This window comes from Diuraphis noxia, unplaced genomic scaffold (genome assembly GCF_037042655.1).
Source record: "Diuraphis noxia isolate RWA-SAM2 unplaced genomic scaffold, SU_Dnox_SAM2 contig0002, whole genome shotgun sequence".
In the NCBI taxonomy this organism is placed as follows: domain Eukaryota; kingdom Metazoa; phylum Arthropoda; class Insecta; order Hemiptera; family Aphididae; genus Diuraphis; species Diuraphis noxia.
This window is the reverse complement of record NW_028301712.1, coordinates 37125049-37142278: the sequence shown is the minus strand read 5'-3', so window position 1 is coordinate 37142278 and position 17230 is coordinate 37125049. Positions and strand designations below refer to the sequence as shown.

General features: G+C 26.0%; 3 protein-coding genes across 3 annotated transcripts; 1 reads left to right on the top strand and 2 right to left on the bottom strand.

Moving 5' to 3' along the window:
• Positions 1 to 811: 811 nt before the first annotated feature.
• On the bottom strand, positions 812 to 3645 carry LOC107161558 (box C/D snoRNA protein 1). Its single transcript, XM_015508007.2, has 6 exons — positions 3503 to 3645; positions 3251 to 3432; positions 3108 to 3187; positions 1352 to 1524; positions 1139 to 1285; positions 812 to 1055 (listed from the first exon to the last, which is right to left on the bottom strand). Exons 1-6 carry the CDS (start codon positions 3517 to 3519, stop codon positions 887 to 889), a joined length of 768 nt encoding a protein of 255 aa, XP_015363493.1. The 5' UTR covers positions 3520 to 3645; the 3' UTR covers positions 812 to 886.
• A 709-nt stretch (positions 3646 to 4354) lies between these two features.
• LOC149058413 (uncharacterized) lies at positions 4355 to 5370 on the bottom strand. Its single transcript, XM_089218370.1, has 2 exons — positions 4890 to 5370; positions 4355 to 4800 (listed from the first exon to the last, which is right to left on the bottom strand). The coding sequence occupies exons 1-2, from the start codon at positions 4921 to 4923 to the stop codon at positions 4355 to 4357; spliced, it is 480 nt and encodes a 159-aa protein (XP_089074496.1). The 5' UTR covers positions 4924 to 5370.
• Positions 5371 to 5613: 243 nt separating this feature from the next.
• Positions 5614 to 16930, top strand: LOC107161570 (nuclear pore complex protein Nup155-like). The gene is made up of 27 exons (XM_015508028.2): positions 5614 to 6053; positions 6113 to 6705; positions 6917 to 7107; positions 7181 to 7306; positions 7521 to 7620; positions 7679 to 7848; positions 7928 to 8076; positions 8184 to 8467; positions 9150 to 9400; positions 10079 to 10335; positions 10394 to 10567; positions 10633 to 10726; positions 11286 to 11491; positions 11550 to 11825; positions 11960 to 12054; positions 12287 to 12383; positions 13184 to 13261; positions 13337 to 13536; positions 13641 to 13791; positions 13864 to 14123; positions 14201 to 14348; positions 14416 to 14502; positions 14565 to 14685; positions 15944 to 16054; positions 16145 to 16265; positions 16347 to 16472; positions 16547 to 16930. The coding sequence occupies exons 3-27, from the start codon at positions 6936 to 6938 to the stop codon at positions 16680 to 16682; spliced, it is 3990 nt and encodes a 1329-aa protein (XP_015363514.2). The 5' UTR covers positions 5614 to 6053; positions 6113 to 6705; positions 6917 to 6935; the 3' UTR covers positions 16683 to 16930.
• Positions 16931 to 17230: the final 300 nt, after the last annotated feature.

The window sequence follows — 17230 nt, the reverse complement described above, 5'->3', positions numbered from 1 at the left end:
AAAACTTTATTTGAATAAAATTCATCAAGGTAAAAATAAATACAATTATGTTAAATTAGTACTTTTTGTACAATTAGGTACTTAACACATTTTATCTTGTATAAATCCAAAATAATTTTGAATTAAAAGTATAATATTATAGTTCAATCATAATTATGATATCAACAATATAATACAATTTTATCATTTAGTAGATGCCAATAAAAATTCTTCAACAAAATAGTTTATAAAATGATTTATAATAATTTATAAAAATTGATAGCACCTTGAATGTAATAAATACATTTATATCTAAAATGTAATATAATATTTTGGTGTATTTAATTTTGATTAGTTTTTTTTTTTTTTTTAATTTAAATAAGGCTTCAACTGGTGAGGTTATTAGCCTGTAACAATTACAAAATAGTGGTAATAGGTCTTAAAACTATGGGGATACATTATGTTTAACAATAGAGGGAGTTTATAGAATATATGTTTGATTAGTTTTATGGTACTTCAAAACATGAGTTCATATTTAAAGTAGATTAATGAATACATATTTTATGCTCATTTCAATCAATTTGATGAAAAGATATTCCAAAATTTTTATTTAATTATTAATGTTCATCCAACACATTTAGTTTATTTCATTACACTTTTACTTTTTGCAGGTGTTTATTTTAAATCTAGTTTTAATATTTAATTAATTAACCAATTAGTAATTATTAGTTAGCTAATAAGTGTTCCAACCAGCAGTTCCCTCTTTCACAGTTCCACAGACTAATGACCCTTTCTGTTGATGCCTCAACCCCAATAAAAAAAAAAAATAAGATTTATTGATATAAAAATAGTTTTACTAAATTAAAATATGACCAGTTATTACAAAAAAACATAAATTTATTAAATGTTACATAATTGTTGATTTATTATTATTAAATGTTGAATTCTCGACATAAAGAAGATCGCTAAATGCATCTTTATGAATAGACAAAACAACTAATATTTCCGGGTATTCCAATATTGTTTTATACCTTAAGTTGTATGATATTGTATCCTCAGAATCAAGTTCATAATATCTGTAATAATATTTTTAATAAACAATAGTGAAGAGTATTAAGTAAATATTATTTGAAAATTTGCATTTATATTTTATACTTACTTTCCATATGGCGTTTTCATTAGAAATACTACACCTTTAATTCCAGCTGAAATATAAAACTGCATTTTTTCTTTTACTTCATTGTCATGAAACTCTGTTGTGAAATAGTTTCTAGCAACACTATTTAGTTTTTGATACTCTGGAACTCTAAATAATTTATATTTGTCAATGTATATGATATAAACATATAAGCATAATTAATTAATTTTATACTTATGATTTGTGTATTTCACATCTGTGCCATGAAATGTCCAATCTATTCGCCAGAAGATTTTATTTAATTTATGATTAAAAAAAGAGGTGTTATTTTTGTTTAAAGTAGATTTAGGTAAAATCTGTAAACGCATGTGTCGTTGATATGCTTGATAACGTAATCTTCGAAAAACCTAAACAAGATAAATTTTAAAAACAGTTAATTTGTTTGGTCCCAAATAAAATATAACATTAAAAATAAATGTCTTTCTTTTTTTTTTTTTAGTCCAGTTTAATAAAATAATATGGACATAATATTGTTAATCAAAAATTATTACCTTAGCTCTAATGATTTAATTGTTTGGAATTTACTTATTTGAAAATATATAATTTAACTAATTTTAAAAACTTTAGAAGCAAAAGTGAATTTATTAGTGCAAAGCATTATTTTAGCCAATACAGATTACAATTATTTAATCTGAATTTCAGATCAATCTGTTGATTTGAGTTTTGGAACCAATCTGTTGATTTGGATTTTGGATCCAATCCGGCTTCATTGTTTTTGAAATAATTAGCTATTTTTTCATTTTTTAGTAAAATACATATTTTGTGAGTAATAGTTAATGAATTATAGTTATATATTTAGATAAATAAAAAAAATAATAATCGTATTCAAAATGCTTGATTTATATCATATTCCGGATTGGGTATTCTAATCTGAATCAAAGGAGCACACAACACAAAAATTAAGTTTTTTTTATTTGAAAGAATGTTTAATTATAAGGATAATGTTATAAGTTTTACGTTTCTACTCACATTATTCAATAAGTTATGAGCAATTGAAAAAAGACGCTTTTCACAATGATTTACCCACCTAAACATTTTATTTTTCAAATTTAATTTACGTATAAATGTGTGGTTTTGTGTGTTTAAGAGGACGCAAGAATCAGAATTTTTATATGACGTTTAGTTTTTTAAATATTTAAAATCATAAAAGAGAAATTTTGGAATTTTTATTTCGTATTTAAATCGCCATGGAGCGCCGTTCAGCAAAAATATCACTTTTAAGATTTTAAATATTTAAAAAACTAAACGTCATATAGAAATTCTGATTCTTGCGTCGTCTTAAACACACAAAACCACACATTTATACATAAATTAACTTTCAAAAATAAAATGTTTAGGTGGGTAAATCGTTGTGAGAAGTGAGGAACTTTTACACTTATAAGATAGGCAATTACGAAGAGTAGGGTCCAAAGACGTCACGCAGCTATTTTACATTTTATAATATCTCTTAAAGTAATAATTTGTTTTGCATCAGATTTTCACTAAATCATTTCATATAGCCATATTTACAATAATTTAACATTTAAAAATAATTTAAATATTTTTATTTTTTTTGTGTTGTGTGCTCCTTCAAACACATTGTAACTTTGGTTTCAATCCAAATTAATCCGAATATGGTGATCCAGATATAGCCCTCAGCACTAGTACTTTAGTTTAACTCTAACAATTATTTTCTTAATAATATCAACCCCCCTGCCATTCAAGAGAACACACTAAATCTAATTTGCTAGAATTTTTTTTATTATAAAAAGTATCATGTTATTAGACAAAAATAAATATTATTATAATATTATGAATACCACGAAGAATTAGTAATTTTTAGCTATCATTTTTTAGTTAATTAATAATTTAAAAAATGTTTATTGATTTATTACAATAAAAATCTAACAAGAATAATTTGGAGAATTATTGAAGTACAAATTATACTCACTGCAGATAAATTGGATATGCGTTGGGTTTTCATTTTAAACTCTCCAACAGCTTCAATAAACTCATTCATGAGTCTATAATCTATTTGTGAAAATAAAAGCTAATTAATAATGTTTCTTTAAAAATTACAAATACCTTTAATACCTTGACCCATATCAGCGTCATTAAATTTTTCTAATTTTTTAAACCCTGTTTTGTATTTCTTGCCATCACAATCTAATTCTTTCTTATGAATATTAACACATGACAAACTACAAGTTTTCACTTCACACCTTGGGCAGCAGTACTTAGCAGCATCACCGCTGCACACTTCACAAAAGCCCAATCTGTATAAAATAATATGACAAATTTGCATTTAAAAAATTATTTAGAATAAAATATAATGTTTTATATTACCGATTCTTAGATTCCATACTTTTATTTAACACAAATTAAAAGATTTACTACAATACAGAATATCATAAATAAATAAAAAATTTAATTTTCTAGAAACTAGGTAAATTTAATGTAACCAATACAAAGTGAACTTTAAGAATTATAAAACTGAATAAAAATATTTTAAAAATCAATCACTTAATAAAACAAAATAAAGCATTATTTTAAAATTTGAAATATGCTGCATACTCTGCGTTGGCGATTTGCCGATTTCAATGATTTCATGTAACATGAGACATGACACATGTGACATGCACATACTCACATGGCTTGGCTTTTGTCTATCATCACGATTTAAGATAGTACTATCTTACATGAACTAAGATATACAGGACTGGACACAGAGCCTTATCAGCCGGTCAGACAATGTTACGCATCACTCCTTTAAGTGGAACTTACGCTATCTGGTGACGAATTGGTTTATTAATGTTATTACTTAGTAATACTAAGTAACGAGTAACGACGAATATCATTAACATCTAGTGCATTGTATAAAGAATAATATTATTCCTTAATTTACCATGAATACTATGATCTAGTGTTATAGATGTTTCAACTTTTAAATTTTAACCATTTGTTAATTGGTTATAAAATATATAAACTCCTAATAAAAAAAGGTGCGAAAATTATTTAAAATATTTATCATTCTGTATTTATATATTATACATTTAAACTAAAAATATTACTTAGTAATAAAATTACAATTAAGTGTTGACTAGTTTTGACAATTTTTTTTTTTTTAACTTAATTTGTTTTGCTCTCTATTTTGAAATACTGAATACTGCCGCATGCACATTGTAATGTAATATGTTATTATATCAGACATAACATCGGTTTTATGCAGGGAGGAAACAAAAACTGTTTATTATTTTCAGTCATGTGGTTGACAGTTAATTCAAAAACATCAGCATATTTACAGTACTGGGTAAATAAATCTTCTATATATCTAATAAATTCAAATAAATTATGGTTAGGATGTAATAACCAGCCTTTGGATTTTATATTTGTTAGTGCAGCTACAGGATTTGCAGATGCTTTTGTTGAACTATTGAAATATGTTGTACATTCTTCACACTTATAACGTTTAGCTAATTGCCTAGTTATATAGCCACAAACATAATAGACCACACAATCCACTGCTGAAGCTTTGTAATAATTATGATCATCAAACACTGAATCAACTTCAATGTTTCCTTTCTCAATACATGTATCAAGTAAGTCCTTTAATACCTTAATTTTTTTTGATCTTTCAGAAACATCTGTAAATTAAATAAGTATTTTTTAAATTTTTATTCAATTAAATTAATTTAAAATGTTAAAATGAGAAATTAATAAATTAATATATAACCATCATTTTCATATATTGTTTTTATATTCATCATAGTAATTTTCGGTACATCAGTGTTAAGTAATTCACAATTTCCGGTTGTAGGAGGTTTAAGTATAGAATAAACAGATAGAATTTTGTATATTTGTATGAATGTTGGTGTGGAAGGATGATCATTAGGACCTGAAGCTTGGCGAACAGTTCCAAAAAATAACTAAAAGAAATGAAATGATTAGGTAAAAATATTATTAATGTATATTTGTTTATTCTTACTTCGAGTGAGTCTTGATTCATTTTATTAGTTAATACAATTTTGGACCATATTTCAGAAGTATCTTTATTTTTCGGAGCTTGAAATATCGAGTACTTTTTAATGTGCTTTCGACTTTTACACAGTAACACAGAACAGTTGTTAACCATTTTTAAATTTTTTACGGAGGTTATAACGATATACACAATTTAAAACAGTATGCTTAAAGCATGTACAGTATAGAATGATATTATAATGTGTTAAAATAACCATATTTATGTTTTATTTTTGAAATATGTATTTATAGCATGTAAATTGTGTTTTAATTAGGTTGCAAAGTTATTCTCATAGATTGCGCCAGATCCACTTAAAGGAGCGGCGTAACATTTACTGACCGTACCCCTCATACCCGCCCACCCAACAGTGTCCAGTCCTGTATATCTTAGTTCATGCTATCTTATCATATTATTATTTATTTGCTTATTAAAATATTATCAATTTGTTTGATAAGAATTTTGATAAGATCAGTTACATTTAGTAAAAGTGGTTGATGATTATATAACATTAATTCGGTAATGACGGTAATTCCTATTTCCTATGAAGAATCATTGCAAAAAAAAAAAAACACCTAAGCAATTATATATTGGCAAATAAAGGAATTAACGGTAAAATATTTAAAATAAAAACTACAATGCTGGTGGCCTTAATGGTTTAGCCGTTCGGGATATATTGGGACAAGCTACTAACTAACAACAGACTAAGAAATAATTTTGTTCTGAGAGGTGCCCTAGTTGAATGCACAGAACACAGAACAATAGTCTCTGAAAAGATGAATTTATTCCATCTATTCCGTGGTTTAAGCATAGAACAGTTATGGCACGTTATGGTGGTTATGGTCTAGCTTAAGTCAAGTTATGCAAATTCTGTTTTCTAAGGTTGGTAATAATGATTTGGCGGTCTAATGCATATTCTCATAATTTTTTTTGAATAATAGGAAAGTTGGTGAATGGAGAGTTTCTTTTATGTTAATGGTTATTGAATATATAACGTTATTAATATAACTCAGACTTAATTATTGTAGAACCTGCTATGTATAAAATGGGAATATTATAGTAAGAAATAAACAATATTAAATATTTACATATATATTATTTTTTGAGGTTAGTGCTTATTGGCAATTCCTTAACGGATTATGGATAATGGATACCTTTTTTTGATATTTTTTAAGATAATCTTTTATCTTAGTTAAAGCCGCGCAGCATGCCGCATGCCTTCGACAGTCTGGTTGGTATTGACTGTTTTCAGTTGTGCTAGATTTCTCTGTGCTTATTTAGTTTTCCCGCTAAATGTTAATCTTAAATTACATTTTTTATTTTTGTTTAGCCAAAAAAAAAAATTATTGTGAGAAATAAGTAATAACAATTTTATCATAAAAAATTATTTTATTTATAATAAGTACATTTCATTTGAGTAATAATTATTTATTTTTTAAATGATAAATAAGTTATTGAACTTGTATACATGTTTAGTGATACTTAAATAAGTACCTATTTTCCTAGTTGAAAAAGTGATTTTAAGTATACTTTGGTAAGTAATATTAATTTCTAAACTTAATGCCGAGTTGCATAGATAATAACTAAACATGTTTTAATGAATCAATAGTGAACCTATAATCCTTGACATATAGTTTATAGGTTCATTAAATTTTAGTCAACTTAAAATAAACCAATTTTTATGCAACTGGGTATGAGGGAAATTTCCAAAAAGTTATTTAACTAATTATTGATGTACCATGTAGATATTTGTCTACTGGATAGATGATGGATTCTACATTAAACGTTTCAAGATCCATGGATACCATGTCCATGAAAAATCAATCACTATCAGCCAAAGACAGTTTAGATTTATCGGGAAAAATGTTGGATAGATTTTTTGCAGCAGATGACTCATTTCCAACACTTGTTGAGAAAATGCAGATAAATAAAAGCAGTCAGTACTTTCTTATTATATTATGATTCGGATTATTTATTTATTAACAAAAGTGCTTTTTCTTGTTACCTAGGTCAAAGTGTTAGTGGTTGTACTGAAAATGATTATCCTAAAGAAGAATTAGGGATGTCTTCAATTACTCCCCTCAAATCAAAACACAAGGTACCACTACCGGGTGCATTACTAGAACAATGGAATGGTATTTTTATTTTATATCATTGTCCTATTTCCTATTATTTTTTAAAACATTAATCAAATGTGTTTTATGTTTATGCGCAATATAGGTACCATTCAATGATAATTTTAGAAAATTATATTTACATAATATTTTATGATATATATATATATATATATATATATATATATATTAACATTGAATTACATTTAATTTCAATACATTTTTGTTAATCTAGATGCACAAAATTTTCATCGGAAGTTAGGAATATTTCCTGAGATCAACCGAGTTTGGGTAACAATTGATCAGGAATTCTTTTTATGGGACTATAGTGAAGGGTAACTTATTATTAATTATGATCTATATAATCATTTCATTGTATAATTTTTATTATAGAACGGATTTATCTTATTTTGATGGAATGAACTCTACTATTTTTGCAGTAGCATTGGTACAACCAAAACCAAATATATTTCAATCTCACATTAAACACTTGTTAGTCTTAGCTACTGGATTAAACATTGCAATATTAGGTGTTACATTTAAAAGAGTGACCAGTGTTGATGGTAATGATGTGATGCCATTTTATAATAAACAAATAATTATATTTGTCTATTTAATTTTAAAATTTGTTTGCACGTTTAGGTAAAACTGTAGAACAATTGGAACTTACTACAGATACCATTTATGAAGTTCCCTCTGAAGGTATGATAACCTCTAGAATTGTTGGAACCAACGATGGACGAATTTTTCTTGCAAGTGAAGATGGTAATCTGTTTGAAATTGATTATTGGGTAATTATTGCAAACAATATTTTTTTAAATTTTTTTTTAATATTAAGTACCTAACTGGTTCTTTTAATGTATTAATGAAATAATGAGTAATGTTTTATTTAAAACAGAAAGATTTGGGATGGTTTTCAATTAGAAATGGAAGTCGTTGTAAGATAGTTTGTCATTCAGCTAGTACTTTATCGTATTTATTACCTTCATTTTTAACATATGCAATGACCGAATCTTCTGCCATTATTGAAATAGCTGTTGATAATACACGGCATATACTTTACACTCTAGCTGAAAATAGTTCAATTGAATTGTATGATCTTGGACTTGATGGTAAATCTACTAGCCGAATTGTTTCTTTGTCACACTCTAATCTTGAGCATCAAGTTTCAAAGTTACTCAGGTAAATATAAAAATATATTTAAAAAAGTTTTGTTTGATATTAATCCTTTCCCTTTATCAAGTCGTCTTAAATGTTTTCCTGGCCTTTTTAGTTGTTTTTGTATTCCGTTAAAGAACTTTCAAATAAGAGTAAATAATAGTAATTTATTTTGTATAATTAATAGTACGGTTCATTGTTAGTATTTCATGATTTCAATAAATAGGCAAAAACAAAATTAGACAATATCTTGAAGATCCTCTAATCATCATTTCTTGACCTTTATCATGCAATAATATATTTTATTTGTAAACAATATATATATATTTTTTTTTTTTTTTAAACTTAATGCTAGTATTTAATATTATAGTGAATAAATAATTCATTAAAATTATTTTTTAGAATTAGTGTGATAGGCACTTGAAACCATACATTCAATTAAGTTACAACAAAACAGACTAACATTTGTGTAATGTAATAAAAAATATAGTATTAAAGATTTTTTCTAAATATATCTAGTAAAAAACTTAATTATGCGTAAAATGATGAATGCAGCTAATTAGATATCCTTTTTATAGTCACTTGCTGTTTAAGCACCACATAGAGTGGTGTTGTTCTACTGTACTATAATTGACTATAATAAACATTAATAAAAAATATAAATTCCTATTGAGTAATGATTATCAATTTGGTTTAATTTTTTCAGAACTATAGAAATAGCTCAAATGACTTTATTGAGTAGTATAAAAATCATAGAAGAAACTGAATCACCAGACATTCATCTATTGGCTGTATCCAAATCTGGATTTAGATTATATTTTTCTACTGGAGCAATAACCTCTAGAAATACTAGACCTTACACGTTACAACTTGTACACATCCGTTTACCACCAGGATATAATAGAGTTATTGGAAAATCTAAACCAAGTAGTGTTCAGCACGTGTTGTACAACAGAGGTATAATTTTATTTTATAGTTTAAAATCCAAAGATTATTATTAATATTGTTGTTATAACTTATAAATGACAATTATTTATCAATAACATATTAGAGTTGTTATTTATCTATTTGAATTTGAAACTCATTCATTTTAGTAGCTTATATTAATCAGTAACTATGGCATTTTAATTTTAAAATTATATATCTCCTCAAATTCTAAATACTAATGCATCATTTATGTGAATTCATGAATTATAATTGTTTTATCTTGTCAATAAGTTGTAAATAACAAGTGTTATCTATTACTTTCAAAATTGATGTTTCAATTTATAAATGCACTTTTACTTAGTATTGCAGAAAATAAATGTAAATCATAGGGGAACTTTAACCTGAGGTGAATAGTAGAAAAGTTCTCAGAATATCAGAAACTATTTTTATAAGCTTTCTACTTTGTAAGAGATGCTTCTACACATGTAATTGCATGTTTTGCTAGTAAAATACACTATATAATCACAATGAAAACATACAAGTTCGAATATTATAGACTAAAACTCTGTTCCACTTTTTTTTTAATTCTAAGTATATAATAGTATGGTGGAATAATTTTTGAATTAGTGTTTTTTAGTTTTAAGTGTGCTTTGTATGATTGTATGTCCAGGAGATTAACCACTATTATTCTAAATATTTTGTTTACAGGTACTATTTTAATGGCATGCAACACTGATATAACGAATTATAGGCCAATGTTGTGGTGTATATCCCCGGATGAATATGCATTTAGTTCTAACTTTAGTGAAAGATATTTTATTACTGATTTGGATGTTTGTCCATTATCATTGAATAATATAGGACCAAATTGGTTGATATACAATGACCCAAGTTCACCACAACCACCACTAATTGTTCGTCAACAATTTGAAAATCGTCAAGAATATATAACTTTAGCCCCACAAGTAAGGATTTTCGAAAACTTTGTTTTTACTTTTAAACATTATTTTCTTCTTTTAATAGGGTTTAGAAATTTTTGAAATGCTTCGACCTTATGACACCCTGTGTGAATTATTGGCCAACAGTCAAGGTTCAGAAACAGATGCTATCAAAACATATTTTAAAAATTTCACAGACAATCAAGCATGTGTAGCATGTCTCACAATAATTTGTGATCAGTCATTAAAAAACATAAAGGTTTAAATTTATTTTTATGTAAAGCTTGGACAATTTCTTAAATTTATGTTTGTTTTTATAATCAGATCAAAGAATACGCAACTCATGCATTTTTTGCTTATGGCAATGAGCCTAAATTAGTTACTGAAAATCTACATGAATCACTCCATCAGAATAATAGTAAGAAACAATTAGTGCTTACTGTTTATACTTGAATTGGCTTATTAAAAAATATATGCTTATTTTAATTTATCTATTTGTTCTTATAATTTCAAATGGTAAGTTATTTAAAAATGACACAAATTTAGAATTATTGTTTCAAAACTTACAATATAGGTACATGAGTGGTGGAGTGTTTTGCCTCAGTCACTAATGTATTCTGAGATCAAGCATTAACTGGTATCACTATTTCCCAGATGGGTGACCATCCAGGATTTTAGTGACAAATCCTTGTCACATATACACGTGTTCTAACAAACCATATCCTCCTTTACATAAATAATCCAGGATAATGACCACAGATGTTGAGCTTGCTCTCAAAATAAAAATGATTAAATAAAATTAGTACTTTATTTCAAACTTGTATTATTCTCAATATTTGATAGTAATTTTGAATTTTTTGTTTTATTAAATTCATTTTTTCAATATCAAATGTAATAAATTACTATATGTTGAGTTTGTGAATATACTTTCTTTGTTTTTTTTATAAATTATTGAATTATGAATTAAACATTTTTAGGTTTTAGACAAGGTTATTTTACAACATCGCCGTCTACACAAGCTTTTATAAAAAATCAGACAAACATCACAAACTTACCATTTGAATCTACTAGCGTTCAATACTCTTCAAAACATAATGGATTATATTTATTTGTGAGTCGTTTATTGAGGCCCCTTTGGAACATTAAAGCAGTTAATATGGAGGCCACTGATGGGAAAACTTATGTAATATAATATAGTCAATTTTAATGAATAAACATTAAATTCACCCCTTCATTTATAGATTGTCAACACAGTTTCTCCAGACGATTGTTCATTTGTTGCAAACCATTTGCAAACTTTGCACTCTTTCATGGACAATTATTCAAAAATGTTGGAAAATCATACCAAAACACCATTGGATGTATCTAAGCGTACAGCTGCACAAGATGCACAGCAATCTGAATCAAAATCCATAGAATGTTTGAAACTATTAGTTGTTCGTAGTGCTGAAGTGTTTAATTTGTGGAAATTGCTCAGCGAACATCAATTTTATCTTATAGCAAATAAATTAATTGATGTAAGTAAAATTAGAAATTCTTTTTATAATTTAAAAAAAAAATATTATTTTTTGCATATTTTTGATATTAAATTTTGTGTTTTACTATAAATAACCCAATTTATTATAATAAAAAATATTTATATTGTTTTCAGCAAGAACAACGTTTATTGGAAAATGTTACTTTCAAAGAATTGATCCTTGTACATCAAGAAATGTGCCAAACTCTAGTACAAAAACTATTAGATACGTGAGTATAGATAAGAATAAAGACATTTTGCTCCTTGGAGCAGGTATTTCTTCAATTTATTAGTAATCATTGATTACTATTTTATGGAATAATACTGCTAATAAAATATTTTATTATAATTATTCTGTGATTTACCATAATACAAAAATCTTATATATTTTTAAAAAGCGTTCCCTCTACCCACATTTAATTCTAATATGAGTATAGAGGTTTATTTATGTTATATTTTCAGATATTTAAGTGAAAGTTCGTCTATTGAATCAATTAGTACAAAATTACGACAAGTCTGCCCATCTATTTACCATTCTGAAGATGCTGCTTGTGTAAAAGTAAATAATATTTAAAGTATAATTCAAGCCAAAATTCAAATCAAATAAAGTGTACTAAGACATTGTGCTTTTGGACGTTGCTCTCCATCTTACAAACTCATAACATAACAAATTTTAAAATCAAAATAATCCTTTTTACTGTGTCATTTTTAATATCCGAGTAGATTGGCATATCATTAAATTTAATATTTAGAATATTATCTTGATTAAAAATTAAAATATCCAAAATAAATTAGCTACATAGTCCAAGATAATATTCTTAGCTTAAATCTGATATGTTAATTCATTCTTATATCAAAAATAAGAGAGTGAAAAGGATAATGGCTCATATACACTTTCACTGTGACTTGTCTTTTTATGCGAATGTGAAGTTGTTTTCTTTTTTTGAGTTAAAAAATCACACATAGTGGATAATGTTTTTAAGGTTAAGACACATCAATTTGTCTAAATATTTTCTCATATTGATTTAATGTTCATTTAAATTGACACATTTTATTTTTGTTATTAAAGTCTAATATAAAGTCAAATAATATTAAAATATTAAATTATAAAAATTTGCAACAGGTGATTACTCAAAAATCATAAATAAAAATTATATAAAAATTATATATATATATTGTATTTCATGGATGTGTTTTTTCTATGTTAAGTGTGAGTGTTTAGAGAAAAAATTAAATACTCTGTAACATAAAATAATAAAAGTAAGATACAAAGTATGTACAAAATTTCAAAATGTTTATCTGTATTTTAAATGTAAATGATAAAAACTATAAATTATGTCGCCCATTAAATTCTTTTAGGCTTCAGAAATGATTAAATTAGCGCAGTCTACTGTTAATGAAGATGAACGTAAACGAATTCTATATCAATCGCTTATGGTAATTATTGATTAAAAAATTACTTTAAATTACATCAAATTGTTTTATGTTTTTTTTCTCATTTGATTGAATTAGGTATTGAAAGAAGTAGCACCAAAGTTTAATTTAACATCAATTTGTTTACAATACACAAATTGTGCGTATATGGAAGGCCTATATCAAATATGTAGAGATTGTGCTCAAAAACTTGATCCAAAGAACTTGGGTGGTCATTATTTCGTCAACAATATGGTATTGGATAGAGATGGGCCAGGTTATAGTGCCTACATGCTCAGGTAATTTAACTTAATTAATATTTTAATTATTGTGACCGTAATACTTATAAGATATTACTTTTGTAAGCACGAAACACTTTTATTAAGAATTTTTATGAATTCAGATTAGATATTTACAAAGAAATAAGCGCATGTTTAGATTACTTATACTCAATCATGGTTAAAAATCCATCTGTAATTATACCTACTCAACCAAATTTAATACCTGGAATCCTAGAAAATTCTGCACTGACTTCTGAACAATCTTCTAATTTGGTATTTATTTTATTTAAATAACATATTAAATAAATGTGTATACAAATATTTTGGTGCATTTGCTTTCAACAGGTTTCTGAATTGATAAAATTGTGTATTTCCTGTGATGATGAAATCATGCACACTGTAGTGTATAGATGGATGATAGATAAAAAATTAATAAAAGAAATAATTGAAATGGGAAATCTAAGTTTGGAAAAGTTTTTATTGGCTCAGTCCAGATTTGATAATAACAATAACTATATCAAAGATGTACTTTGTAAATATTACGAGTATAATGGAAATTATTATGAGGCTGCTGAAGTTCTGGCATCATTGGCTAAAAAACCAGAGTAATTATAATTGTGTTATTGTAAAAATTTAAAATATATCATATATTTTAAACCTATTGTAATGTTTTGCATGTTAGAAGTGGCTTAACTTTAAGTGATCGACTTATGTATTTGGGACGGGCAATGGCTTGCTTGCGCAGTAAAAAGTTGAGCATACCAGCTTTGAATGTTACCAGTCTCAGAGATGTTGAAGACTTGTTACAAGTAGCTGAAATACAGAAAATGGTTGGTTTCTAAGATATAAATGTTTATTGTCTTTGTTAATTTTTTCATTCTTTCATTTTTTAATTAGATATTGGATTTATTGTTGTCTAGTCAAATTGATGGAAAATCTGATATCATCGATAAGCTAAATAGCTTTCTGTTTACATTGAGTGAAGTATGTATTTAAAAATTATGAAGATAATGTTTATATAGAATAATAATATTATGTATGCATAGCTTTACAGTGATTTTGCTGAACCGTATAGTTTATGGGAAGCTCAGTTGGCAATACTACAACTTTCCAATCATGATGATCGTGAACTAGTGAATCAGATTTGGGAAAATATTTTACTAAAGGGCAAGTACTCAATAACTAAAACAAAACTACTAAATTGTATTAAAACCTTAGTTTTTATTAGTTTTATATTAAAAACTTAGACTAACTGACTATATGTTTTAATAACTAATAAGTGTAATAAGCTAATAATAACTATTTTAATTTGATAATGAGGGTATTTATGAAATTATTAATAGTAATTTCTTCCCTTTAAAGTTGATTGTAATCATAAATTTAATTATTCCTCGAGGTATAATAAATATTACACTGTAATATAAAAAAAAATTAAGTACATATTTCTAATGAATAAATTGATAGTCAATTAAAAAATAACTAAATTATTATAATATTGTGTCTTGATGTGTTTACTGATATACAACTGAAAGAAGAATGAAGCCCTGGGAATAATAACAAATCAACAAATATAGATTTTTTTGAATTCATTGTACTTTTATTATCTTAATAAATAAATTTCAAATTACATCTCTATCACACAAAATACAAATCAAAAAAACACCATCAGTCTTTTAGTGCTATTGAGTGTACAATATTTTTAGTGAGGCCATCTCTAGCTAACACAAACAAACTGGATGGTTTACACACACGAGAACATGCCACTTATAATTTTCTGTGTACAAAACATGGTGTGTCCAAATCTAAGCCACAAACAGACATTGATTGGTCTTGAGAATTATTGATTGTCATTGCGAATGCCAAACAAATTGGAAATTGAACTGTTTGAATTTAATTGGGACAACTGTGGTGATAATAGAGATTTGTAGTAGTAATACATATTGTTCTATATTTTTAATGATACTAGCAAATAGAATATATTCAAATTAAAAAAAAAAAAGTAATAAATAAGAATTATTCTCAAATCCTATAACTCAATAACTCATAGCAACTATTAATAAACAAAAATTTCTATAAAACTCTAAATTTCTGTTTGAGCACCTCCCACGGTTTTGAGATTAGTCTAATACATATTCTCAGACACACCAAATATACACAGATAATTTGATGAAAATCGATCAAGCTGTTTTTGGATGATTTATTGGATTGAATAGCTGACTCTGTTACACAACATTTTTGTATATTGGATTATATATAAATGTGTAATCTGTACATCATATTATGCAGTACATAAAACATCAATGACAATAATATTGATACTTAAGAGTTATATATTGATTGTTTATTTCATCTATAGTCTGAGCCATTTTACGGCGGTTATTTACGTTTATTTTAGAAATAATAATTTCATATTTTTATTTATTAGTTGTGGAAGATTGCGGAGATATTGATGAACACAATAAAATGACCATTGCTTTGGAAAAAATAAAGTCATTAGCTAGTTCACATCCAATAAATTCGTCTACGTTTGACTTGGGTATGTAATACAATTGTTGGTTTCTCATTTTGAAAATTTACAAATAATATAATACTAATTGCTTTATACTATTTCTTTTTCGAATTGTAGAATATGTAACAACTATGTTGGAATATTTGAATTGTAACTTGGGTGGAGATTTGGAATCTGTATATACAACTATGTTAACTATTGGTGCTCCTATTGAATCATTAGTGGCAATATATAAAAAGTAATATCTTATACCTAATCATAGTTACATCAATTAATTATTATAATTTAAAATCATTATATTTATTTATTTTTCTTTCAGGATTTATTCTACCAATGATCCACGGTGGCAAAAGACAAGTAGTGAGCTGCATGTATTGGAAGTTATCATGAGTTTAGCTCGGTATTATTTACAAAATGTTGATCTATGGCCATCAGGGATGCAAAGGTAATAGCTGTTATGCAATTTTCATTTATAAAAGAAAATAATTTTTTTATTTTATAATTATTGAAAATTTTCAGGAGATCTATTGCTGTGAACTTATTAGATTTGTTGGTAATTTGTCAAAATATGTTGTACAGCCGTTTTGCTCATAGTCCACTGATTGAAGGTGTCATTGCAATCAAAAATGAACTTGACAAAATCATTAAAAACTGACTTTTCAAAAACTTGATTTTTCAACATTATTCGCGTGTCAATTATTTATACATCGCAACTACTATATTTATTTCAAAAAGTTAACCTCGATCTAAATGAATCTTAAACTTTTCTTGGAATCTATAAGTATTTTATTTGTAAAATATTTTGTATGTTGCTCATATAATAAAATGCATTACCTTTTGAGGTAAAATTGTCTTCTTTGTTCAATGAATATAAATATATATTAAGTATTGAATCATTTGAAATAGTTGTTATTAATGGGGGTTAAATGTAAAAAATGCTTGTACTATTGGAATGGTAAGAATTTGTTTGAAATTATTTATTTTATTACATTATTATTATATAAGATTACCTAACGGGAATAATAAGTACCTAATATATAATTATAATATACGTTATGGTAATAATAATGTTGATATAATTGATTACAAAAGTAAAAATACTGAAATTTAGATATTGAGCCATTTAATAGATGTTATTACTAGGGTCTGGATGTTTATGACTAGGGCCGAGGACTTGAAGTATTTGCATATTTATTTTGCACG